We start from the raw sequence: 13,765 nt of genomic DNA on the forward strand, positions 1-13,765 counted from the left end.
GTGATGTTTTAAAAACGAAGCTTGTTTTGTGTTTAAATATACAGTATATAAAGATTCTTATCGTGGTGTTTTTAGTTTTACAGTTGACTCCAACTGAGGTGTCATTAAACAGCTTAAAGGACACTTATGGTCAACAGAATAAACAGAATAATATAGGCTACACATGTGCTAGTTGCTAATGCTACGCAAGCATTCAGGGTACTTTCACAGTGTCGGAAACTTCTTTTTTTTCTGATGATAACGTTTCAAGGGGAAAATAATCAGCCATTTGGCCCAATTGGCCGATTGTTTTGGTTAAGGCCAATAATCGGCCGATAAAAATCGTGGCCGATTAATCGGTCGGGCCCTAATATCGTTACATCCCTAGTTCTTTTATTGACATACTGTAGCTAGTGTCAATATTTCCTGAAACATCAAAAGACATCAGCTATAAAATGTAAAGCGCGAGACAATTTAACCCACGCGTGTCAGCTGTCATTAACAAGCAACAGGATTCCGGCGCCACACGAGACGCCAGCTGAGAAAGGATACTTTCCTGCCGCCTGCACGGCCACCTTGTAGTGCTGGAAGCTTTTGCTGGGGTGGAAGTTGAAGATGAAGAGCACGTTGGCCCTGTCAAACACGATGACCTTGTCCTCCTGGTGCTTGGCGCTCACAAAGGCCTGCAGGGGAGACAGCGAGGACACCAGAGCGCCGCATGAATAGTCATCATCTTCCTCTCCGATGCGCGGATTTAGAGGATTACAAAGCGGCACGCTATGTATCAGCGGGACGTCAGCACGTTTGCCGATTCCAGGTGGCGCTCATCTCGGCAGACGCCAACGCTTGTCAGCCGGGTTCAGCCGCGCGCGGCAAAGTCCGACCGGACTGATGCTAATGTTTCGTTAGCGGGCGTTATCAATGTCACGCGGACGCGAATGCCCTGGAGAATAGAATGACATCCAAAACTCAACTCAGTTTTTTTTTTAGGGCCCATCTAATAGGGGATTTTGGATACTGATATTGGTGGCTACAAAAAAAAAAGCTTCAAAATGTTTTTCTGTCATTCTCAGTTGCGGTTAACTATCAATTTAAACATAAAATGACACATATTGTATTTAAAACCAGTTTAGGCTTTTTAAGTCTGCTAGCTTAATGCTAACACTAAATAGCATCTCTGTTGTGGTGCTTTTAAGCAACGACTCAACACAAACTGCTGCTTTTAATCTACTATCTTAAGGCTAACGCTAACAGCCAATCATAGCATCTATGTGGCCCTTTAAGATACGAATATTTGATAATAAACGGGTGTTTTTCAAAGTATTTTTCCATCATTCCCAGTACTGTCAAACTAAACATAAACCACATACGGCAGCTTAGGGTTTTTTCAGTCCGCTAGCTTAATGCTAACACACTAAATAGCATCTCTGCTGTGGTGCTACAACCTTTTAAGCAACGACTTAACAGAAACTCTGCTGCTTTTAATCCACTATTTTAAGGCTAACGCTAACAGCCAATCATAGCATCTATGTGGCCCTTTAAGATACGAATATTTGATAATAAACTGGTGTTTTTCAAAGTGTTTTTCCGTCATTCCCAGTACTGTCAAACTAAACATAAACCACATACGGCAGCTTAGGGTTTTTTCAGTCCGCTAGCTTAATGCTAACACACTAAATAGCATCTCTGTTGTGGTGCTACAACCTTTTATGCAACGACTCAACACAAACTCTGCTGCTTTTAATCCACTATTTTAAGGCTAACGCTAACAGCCAATCATAGCATCTATGTGGCCCTTTAAGATACAAATATTTGATAATAAACGGGTGTTTTTCAAAGTGTTTTTCCATCATTCCCAGTACTGTCAAACTAAACATAAACCACATATGGCAGCTTAGGCTTTTTCAGTCTGCTAGCTTAATGCTAACACACTAAATAGCATCTCTGTTGTGGTACTACAACCTTTTAAGCAACGACTCAACACAAACTCTGCTGCTTTTAATCTACTATTTTAAGGCTAACGCTAACAGCCAATAATAGCATCTATGTGGTCCTTTAAGATACGGATATTTGATAATAAACAGGACAGAAACTCAGGACAATAAAACAAAACTCGCAGTTATATAGGACTAAATGAACCCCCCCCCCCATTAAAACACATTATTATTATTATTATTTTATTTTATGTTTGTTCTGTGGTGCCTTGTTATGTTGGCGCTGCTAATAGAGTTGCCTAAAAATGCGGCTTGACATTTATTGTTATATCTACAAAATGCCCTAGTTTTTGTGTTGCTCCTGGTTGGGCACCGCTGCTTTAAAACACATTTTGGAAAATTAGCAGCTCTGCAACAATTAGTGGGCTAGTTTAATTTCACTCTCTATCGTTGGGCAGACACTCCCAAGAGCCAACCTTTTGTACACAAACAATTAAAAAGTAAATTTGCTATCATTTGTCCTTAAAGTGACAAAGCAGCTTTTTCTCCCAGCGGGTCAACACAAACAATAAATGAGCAAACAAACAAACGTCTTTTGTGATTCACGAGTTGCTTGTCGCTCATTAAAGTGTTTGAGGCTCTAATGAATTTGGATGTTTTGAAACGTGAGACGACGGATCATTTTCAACAAATACCTATATATGGCAACAGAGCGTATTTCCGAAAAATGACTTGAAATAATGGCATGGGACGCCGATTCTTTCGATGAATGAATCGTTTTTAAGTTCAGCGAAAATTCAATGATTTGAAGGTTGTGCATCAGCAGCAAAACGCAGCCAGATGATGACTTCAGTGCAACTTTCCCCCACTTCAGTTACAGGCGCTTGGGAAATAAAAGTAGATGACTCGCGATCGATACGAAGGGGGAAAAAAAATGTCGGCCGAGAGGCAGTCATGGTTGTAATTATCCCGAGTTGGCGTGGCGGGGGGACGGCGGCGGCGGCGGTCAGGAGAGTAACAAGGTGAAGAGGCTCTCTCGCTGCGACGACGCACCCGCAAATCAATTACGCACACTCGCGCCTAATCCCGATCAATTTACTCTGCGTTTACATCATCTCGCTAGTGCCGAGAAACACTCGGCTAAGCGCCGCTATTAATTGAAGAGCGACGGCGCCGGATGAGAGCTAAATCCGAGAGCGAGGGAAACCTCGCCAAGGTGAACTTGACAGCCGTTTATCTCCATCTGCCTGCAAGAGCTCAGCAATCACTTTGTCTTGAGAAAGAAGTTAGTCGGTGGTGGCTAGAAATTAGGGGGGTCAAAATGAGTCAGTTCATTTTGAGTTAATTTGAAGTTCTTTAACGCCACTCATTTTCTTAACGCGTGATTAATGACCGCCCATTGGAAAGCTTGTACTGGGGGAATTCAAATTCCAGTCGCACCGCAGCAGACATGGCCACGTCAAAATTTAGCAGTAATAAATTTCATAATAATGCATATATTTGTGAAGACGGAGGTCAAATTGTATTTTACAATTTTAAAAATTGCAGAATTACCCAAGTTACTTCATCTTAAAGATTACATAGCCATTAACTCATTTACACCGATTTTCACTGAAGCAAACCCCTTCGCTCCTGGCAGTTTTACTGGATTTTGATTTGAGTTTGCAAGGCCCACAGAATATTGTGTTCTATTGCTATAAAAACATCGAACCTACCACAAGAAAGATTAGAGTCTCTTCTTTCATCAGGAAAAAAAGGATATGTGCATTAGAATATAGCTAAGTTTGATCGTTATTCACAAATCTGTTTATAACAGTGGGGGAACGAGCTTTATTCAACATGGCCTTGGTTGATCTCTAATATTCTGCTGCCACCTGCTGGCTGTTTTTGTAATAACTACCATTGCGTCAAGCATTCTCTTCAGTTCAGAGGCTGCATCAAAGCCTTTGTAGGCTCTAGCAAAAAAAAACAACAACTAAAAAACGTATAAATACGTACAAACTTTGGTAGCATGGTAATATTAAAAATAGAACGCATTTATACGTTTTTGGGAGTAAATGAGTTAATATGAAAAGAAAAATGCACTGAGCTGTCACCAACAACAAAAATGGCCTCAACACAAATCAATATCACACCTGTTTTTTGAAGTACATATTTGAATTTTAACTAAACGTTTTGAATTATTATGTCATTACTGTTTCAATGAATAAAAGATGCAGCAATATTTCTATTAGTTAAATTTTTTGCCACTTTAATGTTCACAAGAGTATGAAAACAGAAAAAAACATTTTAAGTTAACTGTTTAAGTCATGCGATTAATTAGGATTTTTTTTTTTTTTAATTGCCTGACACCCCAAGTATAAATAATATTTAAGTAAAAAATTAAAACATTTAACATTTAACCTGACAAACTTCTAATTCTAACCCTAACTTGAACCCTGAACAGTATCCGGCACAGGAATGTGCCCACGCTTGCCAATCAATTTGTCCTAAGAAATAACATGTGCTATAATTTATAGATAAGAAGATATAAAAAAGAGCCCATCTTCTTACCGGCGGGGCGGCCAGCCAGCCGTACTTGTCCTCGGTGCGGTTCATGTCACGGTCAAAGTTGTAAAGCTGCCGGTAGCGCAGATGCATCATGTCCAGCAGGTTGAACTGCCGCCGGGCGTAGTGGTAGCTCTCGTTGTTCCCCTCTCGGGGGAAATCCAACCATTCGGGGTGGCCGAACTCGTTCCCTGCGGCACACGGACAAAAATAGGGAGCGAAGATTAGCATCGGCGCTGCTATTTGAGGCTCTTTTCAAGTTGCAAACGGTCCACGACCTGCGCAGAATCCCAGCAGAGCGTCTCGCTTTTTATGTTATTATTATAATATTTGGTAGCAAACTGCCCCCAAGCACTTCCTGTTCCTGCTCGATTTAGACAACTGATAAAAAGAAGAAGCAGCCTATGTGTTCCTCGATTCCCGACATTCGAGTAGGCCTACATGACTGTTGTATGTTAACTCATTCACTTGCAGCCATTTTCACTGAAGCAACCCCCTTCGCTCCCGGCTGTTTTATTGGATTTTGACAGATTTTGCAAGGCCCACAGAATACTGTGTTCTATTGCTATAAAAACATGGAACCGAGCAAAAGAAAGATTAGAGTCTCTTCTTTCATCAGGAAAAATTTATATTTCTATCTGTTTCTGTTTTGTAGCAATTAGCATTAGACTATAGCCAGGTGCTCATTTACCTGCTATGGAGCTAGCTAGCACAAGCAGCTAAAGCCAAACTGTGGCAGGCTTTTTACTTTCTGGACCTGGATTTGCCACCTCTGTTATTCATAAACCTGTTAAAAACACTGGGAAAAGAGCTTTTTGCAACATGGCCCTGGTTGATCTCTTATACTCTGCTGCCACCTGCTGGTCGTTTTTTGTAATAACTACAATTGCTTCAGGTCAGAGGCTGCGTCAAAGCCTTCTGTATGCTCTAGCATAAAAAAAACACATAAAAAAGGTACAAATACTTTTTGAGACCATGACAATATTTAAAATATGTTTTGGGGAGAAAATGAGTAAATATTTGTGTGGTACAAAATAAAACTAGACACATTTGTTAAAAAGTAGACATGATACTTCTGTGAAACCGCTACACATACTTCTTGGACATGATAGTACAAACTAGACAAAATCTTGATAAAATGCTGCTATTCGTACATATTTAATAATCCTCATTCTAACAGATTTAGCTCTTCAACTGAGGTTTCACTGTCCTGTATTTGCATCTTGAATGTCAACAGTTGTTTGAAAGGTGTTGACCAAACATTCCAGGTGGTCAATCAGTACGGGTCTAAACCTGGACAAGTCCCACGGGAGCATTAGGAGGGGGGAAAAAAAAAAAGCGCGCGATGACGCTCTCCCGTCACAGCGAGAGACGAGTTAATGAATCCATCAACGGATGTCACGTCAACATCATAAAACAACAGCCGGCGATAATTGAATTCCCGGCAGAGGTGGTGTGGCAGGCACGTGCAGCCGGATGAAGCCGCAATAAATGCTGGCACCTCCAAGAATTCAACAATAATAATAATAAATAAATAAAAAAAACGGTCAAGGTAGTAGGACGACGCAGACGTAAGAGAGATTGACAGCACGGCCTAATGAAATTCATGATGTGGCTGTTAAAGGAGCAGCAAACAGTGAGGCCCGGCCCGGCAGCACCGCAATGCAGCAGCCTGTAAAGTAGCAAATAAGAGCAGTTATTTGTGTCATTAGTTCCATCAAAGCTGTCTTTTTACTGTGTTGGTGATAAGTGCAAAAGGTGTCCATGCAGAACGTGGTGTTGGTTGGTGGGTGTGGCCTAACAGATAACACATGTGGTAGGATGGCTGTGTCAAAGGGCATCCTCAACACTCCCTTTTTGTTTTTCTGGAGAGCTCAGTATTGTTCATTCGGTAATTTTACCGATTTGACATGTCATCATCATTGCTCTCTTTTTTTTTTTTGTATGTGCGTGCGAGTGTGCGTGTATTCATTAGTTCACCTAAAACCTATTAAAAAATCCCATTCCGTTCACCTAAACCGAACACTTCCAGCCAGAGTTGTGAGGCCGTCAGGAGACCCGAGGAAGGACCAAAGAAAGGAAAGTGAAATCCAGCACCGACCAGACACCACCCACCAGGCCACCAACCAGAGCCCTTCACCAACCCCAGAGACATCTAAATTCCAACAAATCAGGGAGACCTCAAGAGACCAAAGGAGACACTCCCAACGCCGAACCCAAACCCAAATCGGAAATTTTACCCTACACCTAAACACCAACCCTAAACTGGAACACGAAATATAATCCATCCTAACCACCAAACACTGAGACAATCGTAGAAATTGGACTTTCCGCTCCCAGAATATGGTCATAGTAAACCAAAAATCAAAAGAAAACGGGTCAATATGAGTCACACCTGCTCAGGATCACCCTAGCAAGTTTCCCCCCTTTTATCATTTCGTGGCGACGAGTAATCTGCCGGATTCTCTCTGCAGATTGATGCAGAGCCGCATAAAAGCTTCCCGTCTCGCGTTTAATCTCCGCTTGAGAGAAACGGATTGGACACACCTCCACCAGGTAATCGTTGCTCTTTCCTCGCCAAACGTTCCTCCCCGCACGCCTCCATTAATCACAGCCATAATCGCCTCCACTTCCTTGCAGCCAAAATAAACCAAATCCGCTCTTATATAAAATCATTTAATGGCACACAAGGGGGAAATAATGCGGAATGTTCAACTAGTTTCTATGTATCATATTTTCTCTTTAGTTAATAAGTGGTCATTGATGAATTTACATCTTTAGACTGTAGTTAGACGAGTAGAGAGTATATGAGCGCCATCAACTTTAAAAGATTAAGAGAGCTGGTAAACAAGATTTATCAGGTCTATAATGTAAATTAGATGCTACTGCAGTTTCTCTATTATGTAATGATAAAACCAAGATAAAATGCTGCGTTCCCTCCGTCTTGAGATACGATGTTTGATTTGTTGCATTTCAACTTTCATATCTCAAATCAGCTTTCCTTGCTTCTTGAATGAATAGAAATGCTATTCTTTTTTTTTTTTTTTACCCCAGCCACTACCCAAAACAGCAGAAATTCTTTGTTAGAATAAATGCACACAAGTTATCCCATATTTACTCTTTTTTGCAAAGCATTTATTCAGTTGCAAAACTGAAACCTGACATGATAGCGGCTGGACACATTTGTGAACTTTGACTTTCCGCGCTGAAGAAAAACGTTTGCATTATTGTCTGCGCAATGAGTCATATACGGGATGATTGTCACATTGCGGCTATGTGGATCCCCAAACCCTTTAGAGCAGCAATAGGCTATGAAACCAAGGCCTAACCCAATAAAAAGAGGAGATTCAGCAAAATGCGCTTCAGAACGGGTAGGAGATTGTAATCTGGGCGGTTGACTTCCTTCCTGGTCTGTTGTTTAATAAATGTTCTAGGTTGACTGAATCTGACATTCTTGTAATGCGTTTTTTTTTTTTTTTAAGAAAAATATCACTATATAAATTTGTACTTCATAAACTGTACAATCCTGACATCATTTAACAGAATATCAAGAGTATTTTTTTTGGCTTCAATTCAATAGACATTGTGCTGTTCCTTCTGGTGTGCACACCTTGGCCACATGGGGGCAGTATAATACACATATAGTGACACATGCCAAAAGGTGCATTGGCAATTGTTGTTATTAAATTTCAAATCAATAAAAGTTCTCGCATAGATGCGGGGCCAGCAAGTTGATGCAAGATTGTGCTGCATGCATTGAAATCAAACGTATTATTATTATGGCGCTCTTCGGGTAATTGTGCGCCACCGCCACCGCGGCTGCTCCGTTATAACGAGCGGGATGAATGTGAGGCGGCCATGTTTACACCAGGTTACGTCAGGCATCTCATTAGCGGTCAAAGCCAGACGCGCATCAGATAAGCGTCTGACAGTGACACGGTCCCCTCAGTAATTAGCGGCGCCGACAAGCCGCCGCGATCAATGTGTTTACCACAGGAGGGATTTCTGGCCAAAAGGGAAGATCAATGAGGGCGCTGGCGAGGCGAGAACAGATTGGAGATGGGGACTGCAAATAACAACAAAAAGTTACACAAGCAGGCTGCATGCTGAAATATACATTTGGAAAATGGAGGGTTTAATTACCGTAAAAAAACAAACCAATAAGGACCATTCATAAAGAAGGAGATTTAGAATATGCGTCATCTGTTTATTTTTTTTTTACTGACTGTTGCGGCTAACAAGCAAACATATCATTACTAACAGCCATGCAAAACCAAAACCTGAAAATGGAGCATAAACAGATTCACGTTCAAGATGAACGTAAAAAAAAAAAAAAAAAAAAACAGTTTGAGAAGCAAAGGAAGTCTTTAACATACGAGACACCAGGAGAAGTTTCCGGCTCAGTAATTTGGCCCCGTAAATCCGCAAGGTTATCAGCAATCCGTGCGAGCTGTGAAAGTCAGCCGGCGCGAGGTTCGCTGATGTCACGATAAAACCCCGCCAGGCGTTTCACGGCAGCCGCGGCGTTAATGCCATCGACGTTACAGTATCCATCTGGGCAGCGTTGCCGTCGGTCACGGGGAAATAAACCACACTTTCCAAACTGGGAAAATTGATTTGCATTCTCAAATTATTTGCTATGGCTCCGCAGCGGTAAGTGACTCTGGGCCGTCATTGATCCATTGACGCGAGGCGTCATCACACCTTTTACCTGACTTTATTTCACCTTTTTTGTTGGGTCGGAGTTAAATTTGAGGACCATTTTGGCCTTTTCCATCAAAATTTTCTCCAATTGGGACCAAATTGACTAATGATAAAAAAATATTTGCAGAACTTATTTATAGTTGGTGTGGCAAATATAAAAAAATATTATTTTGACGCCATGTTCTGCTCATTCTTTCTGGTGTGCCTACCTGGGCCACAGACACAAATGAATAACAGTTGCTTCTACTTTGAGTAAAACAGTAAACTGCAAGAATATGAGAGGGAGGATAAAGAATATACACGTGAGGGTTGAGGACCATTTATGTTCAAATATCCGTTGCTAAAGTACGACGGCGCATGAGGGCCACGTATAAATATATATATTTTTAGAGAGAAAAAACTCACAAATTTGCCACTTTATAAAGTGGCAAATTTGTGACTTTATAAAGTGGTAAATTTACAAGAAAAAAACTCTTAAATTTACGATTTTATTAAGTGGCAAATTTGGCAAACTTTACCCGTGATACACGGCAGCTAGAGCCACAACACTTCCTGATCAGCTGACTAACACTAACCAATCAGAAGCTAGCATACTTTAGGTAAATGCAAGTGAATGACGGAGAGCAACAGATTCGACACATCAACTTAGATACTTGTACAAAAAAATAAATACAAATGTATAAATAATAATTCTGGAAACATAAATGTCATGCTGTGAGCCAATGAGAAGTAATGTCGTCACAGGGCGGCCATCTTGGGACAGGGCTGCTCGATCACTCATAACATAACAGCCAATATTTTTCTTGTTAGATAAGACACAAGAGGTGAGACAAACAACTATGCTGTGCTTATAAACAATAATAATAAACATTTTGCCTGAATCATAGCCACGTTAGTAAGTTTCGTAATAAACTGTTATATACTGTTTGTATATCCGAAAATAATTCAACGAGTTCCGAACATTTATGTGGGTAAATCATCCTATTTACCACCAACATCACAACGCACCAGAGCCGTCCCGTCTTAAAATGGCCGACCACTGACGAGCTCGCCGACTTTGCCTTGAGCAACCAATCCCTCAATTTAGCTCCTCCCCGAAATACAAAAATTGTCTCTCAGTCTCAATGAATCACTCCACACTACATTCGTATTCAGACGGGGCTTTACTGCCATCTTGTGGCATTTTAGAAAACACACCCAATGGAAACAAATGGGTGAGTTTTTCAATGATAGTGACGTGTAAAAAAAACAAAAAAAAAATAAAATAAATAAAACTGAATTCAGGAAATGAACATAGGATTTCTGTAATGCACCTGAAGTTAACCACCCGACAACAATAAAACTTGACCTTCTCTAACCAGTGACGATTACGTTTTTAAAATCTATTCTCCCTAATGATGCTTCAAGTCTCAACCTTCTTCACTGCATTATATTTTTTTTCCCGTTCATTTAGCTTTCCTTTAAACAAAAGTTTTAACTTTCGCCCATGATTAATGTTATCACGCAATGATAAGCGCTACGCCTTTAATAAGGCTGACAGCAGCTCTCAAAGGAGAACAATATGCTTTTTCTCTGCCTTTAATTCGGCCGGCTTTGCGTAGCCGTGCGCTTCAAACGCTCGCTGACAGAATGAGGAGCGCGTCTGAAAAGCGAGACGAGGCCTCCGCCGCCGCCGCCGCCGCCGCCGCCGCCGCCGCCGCGCTCATGTCATTACATCACGGGTGCTTGATTATTGCAGCGGTGCAAAAAGCAGAAAAGGTCAATGTCGTTCCCCGAGTTGCGTAATTATTTACGATAAGCTGCAGATTTGCAATACGTTTCAGAAATGTGACGGAAGCTTTGGGCGAAAGGTTAAAAACATTTGAAGACTGCTTTTCTAATGTCAAGTCAATTAGTGGAGATTGATCAATGGCGTTTTTTTCCCGCAAAACTGAAATCTTATTGATTTTGAATCAGTGCAGCTGAGGGTCAAAGCACAGATCAGCAGGACACGATCTATACCGGACACAATCTATTACCAGTAGGGGTGTTAGGCGATTACATTTTTTAATCGTAATTAATCGAATGACTTCAATAGTTAAATTGCGATTAATCGCAAATTTTATATCTGTTCTAAATAAAATGTACAATAAAATATTTTTTTCTAAGTTTTCATACTTTTGTTAACACAAAAGTGGGGAAAAAATGTTAAACTAATAGAAATTTGGCTGCATATTTTAGTCATTGATACGGTAATTTCAAAATAATTCATAAAATGAAGTTAAAATTAAAGGATGTACTGATGATTTGTGTTGAGGTCATTTTTCTGCCACTAGATGGCATAATTGCATTTATAAGACATTGGTGACAACTCAGTGTATTTTTCTTTTCATATTTAGAGCTATCTCATCTTTAACATGAATTAACTTGTGAAATTCTGCACATTTTTAAATTGTAAAAAAACAATTTGACCACCAGTTTCCACAAATGCATTATTAATACATTTATTACTGCAAAATTTTGACGTGGACGTGTCTGCTGCGTTGTAACTGGAATTCCCCAAGTACAGTTTTTCCAGGTAAGGGGCGCGTCATTAATGGCGTCAAAGGAACTTTAAATTAACTGAAATTGAACGCACTCATTTTTACACCCCTAATTACCAGCAATGTGAAATTTCGTGGTTATGTCCATCATGAGTAGACCCACAAAGTCTCAAGAAGCTTTGACAATCGTGCCATGTTTTTGTGGTTCAATAAATAACAAGGTATAATGATTGTGGATCGTTTTTCTGCTGCAGCGCTCGGGAGTGCAGTGTTGAATTTATTTTTTATTTTTTTGCGATGGTCCACTTGATTCCCCTTCAGCCGCATTGTTCATTGCAGGGCAAGACTCCATTAAGCATATCTCGAGCCAACCTCCTCTTCTTTCGCGCCGCCGACTGTCCTCAGAGAAGCTACACAGCCAGCCAGCAGGGGGCGCTAACATGCAGTCGATGCCTTGCCTCATCTGTATTTACATGAATCCAGGGAGCTCATGCAGAGACGAAGGTCACCGTGTGACATCTTTAATTAATCTTTAATGTCTTTAGCAGCAGGTCATTTGGATTTTGAGCGTGCCGTATTCCACACCCAGTGGCGCAAAATGGCGATCAAACCCAGTAAAGCTTCAGCACATGACTCACTGGTGGCGATATCTTCAGATGTAGCCAATGAAAGCTAATGCACTTAACTCCGCCGCCCCACCCTTACTGATGGAATTAAACCGAAAAAGGCTATTTCATGTTTTTATATGAATTAGGATTCGTCAGCGATGCAAGTTTGGGTCTCGCCCTGAAGCTAGGAAGAAGAAAAAAAAATCATAAAGACATTAAAGTCCCTCCCACCAGGACACAGTGGGGACCACCCTCATTGATGAAATATTTAGACAGCGGCCTGTTGCCTCCTGCTGCCCGCGGATGGAGAGGATGAATAAATGTGTACTCGTATCGCAGCGGTCGACGCTTAAAACGGCGAGCTTTACCTTAAGGATAAAAAACAAGCGTGCGGCCAATGGGAGGAATGTAAAACGATTCCCCGCACGGCTCCGGGAAGCGTGCTATTAATCTTGCGCCTTTGCGTTTCTCCTGACAAAGTTACCACTTTTTGACAAATAAAAAGCCTGTAAATGAAGATTATCGCTGGAAATGTGTGAAAAGACTGGATTGTGCTGAATTGTGGAAGGTTAAACCGTTTTTCACCGTTTTTCACCGTTTACGATTTCGGCACGGTGATACACGTGGCTGTCTGGCAAGATGTCACCCGTCGTCCACGAAATAAGAACTTCAACAGCTTTGTATGTATCAGTAGTTATCTGGCAAAACTCAGAGTTACTTAATTATAGGGTTCGCAACTCTTAGAAAAATAAATAAGGGACACCTCAGCGACGAGGACGGCCGATCGCCCTCAACCTTTGCTGGCGTGATTTTTTTCAGCTTTTTTTTTTTTTTTTTACTATTTAGACTAGATTGTTGTTGCTATGTGAAAAACACTTATGTCTATTTTTTGGAAATTATTTTTAAGTTTTTGGGATGTCTGCATTCAGTTTCATTCCCAAAACATAAAAATACAAAAAATAATTGCTGCTAAGTAAAAAACACTTATGTCCATTTAAAAATATATATATATTTATTTTTACATTTTTGGGATGTCTGCATTTTGTTACATCACAAAAATGTAAAATTACAAAACTAAAAAATACAAAAAAAAAAAAACAGAAACAAAAAAAACACTTATGTCCATTTAAAAAAAATATATTTTATGTTTATTTTTTTGTTTATGGGATGTACGCATTGAGTTTCATCCCAAAAATGTAAAATTACAAAACTTTAAAAACAAAAACAAAAAAATTATAACAGAAAAAACACTATCTCCATTTTGAAAAATTTATATTTTATATTTATTTTTACAATTTTGGGATGTCTGCATTTTGTTACATCACAAAAATGTAAAATTACAAAACTAAAAATACAAAAAAAAAAAAAACAGAAACAAAAAAACACTTACGTCCATTTAAAAAATATATATTTAATGTTTATTTTTACGTTTATGGGATATACGCATTGAGTTTCATCCCAAAAATGTAAA

The 13,765-nt window shown here is 40.1% G+C and overlaps 1 protein-coding gene across 1 annotated transcript in view; it reads right to left on the reverse strand.

Annotated features, from left to right (window-relative positions):
- The window catches only part of gbe1b (glucan (1,4-alpha-), branching enzyme 1b), an 81,484-nt gene that overhangs the window by 15,816 nt on the left and 51,903 nt on the right, over nucleotides 1–13,765 (reverse strand). Inside the window, exons 13-14 of the mRNA XM_077566657.1 lie at nucleotides 4,467–4,651; nucleotides 532–662 (exon numbers count right to left, since the gene is read on the reverse strand). Coding sequence (XP_077422783.1) covers nucleotides 532–662; nucleotides 4,467–4,651 — 316 coding nt within the window. The remainder of the gene's footprint in view (nucleotides 1–531; nucleotides 663–4,466; nucleotides 4,652–13,765) is intronic.

This window comes from Vanacampus margaritifer, chromosome 5, assembly GCF_051991255.1.
Source record: "Vanacampus margaritifer isolate UIUO_Vmar chromosome 5, RoL_Vmar_1.0, whole genome shotgun sequence".
Lineage (NCBI taxonomy): Eukaryota > Metazoa > Chordata > Actinopteri > Syngnathiformes > Syngnathidae > Vanacampus > Vanacampus margaritifer.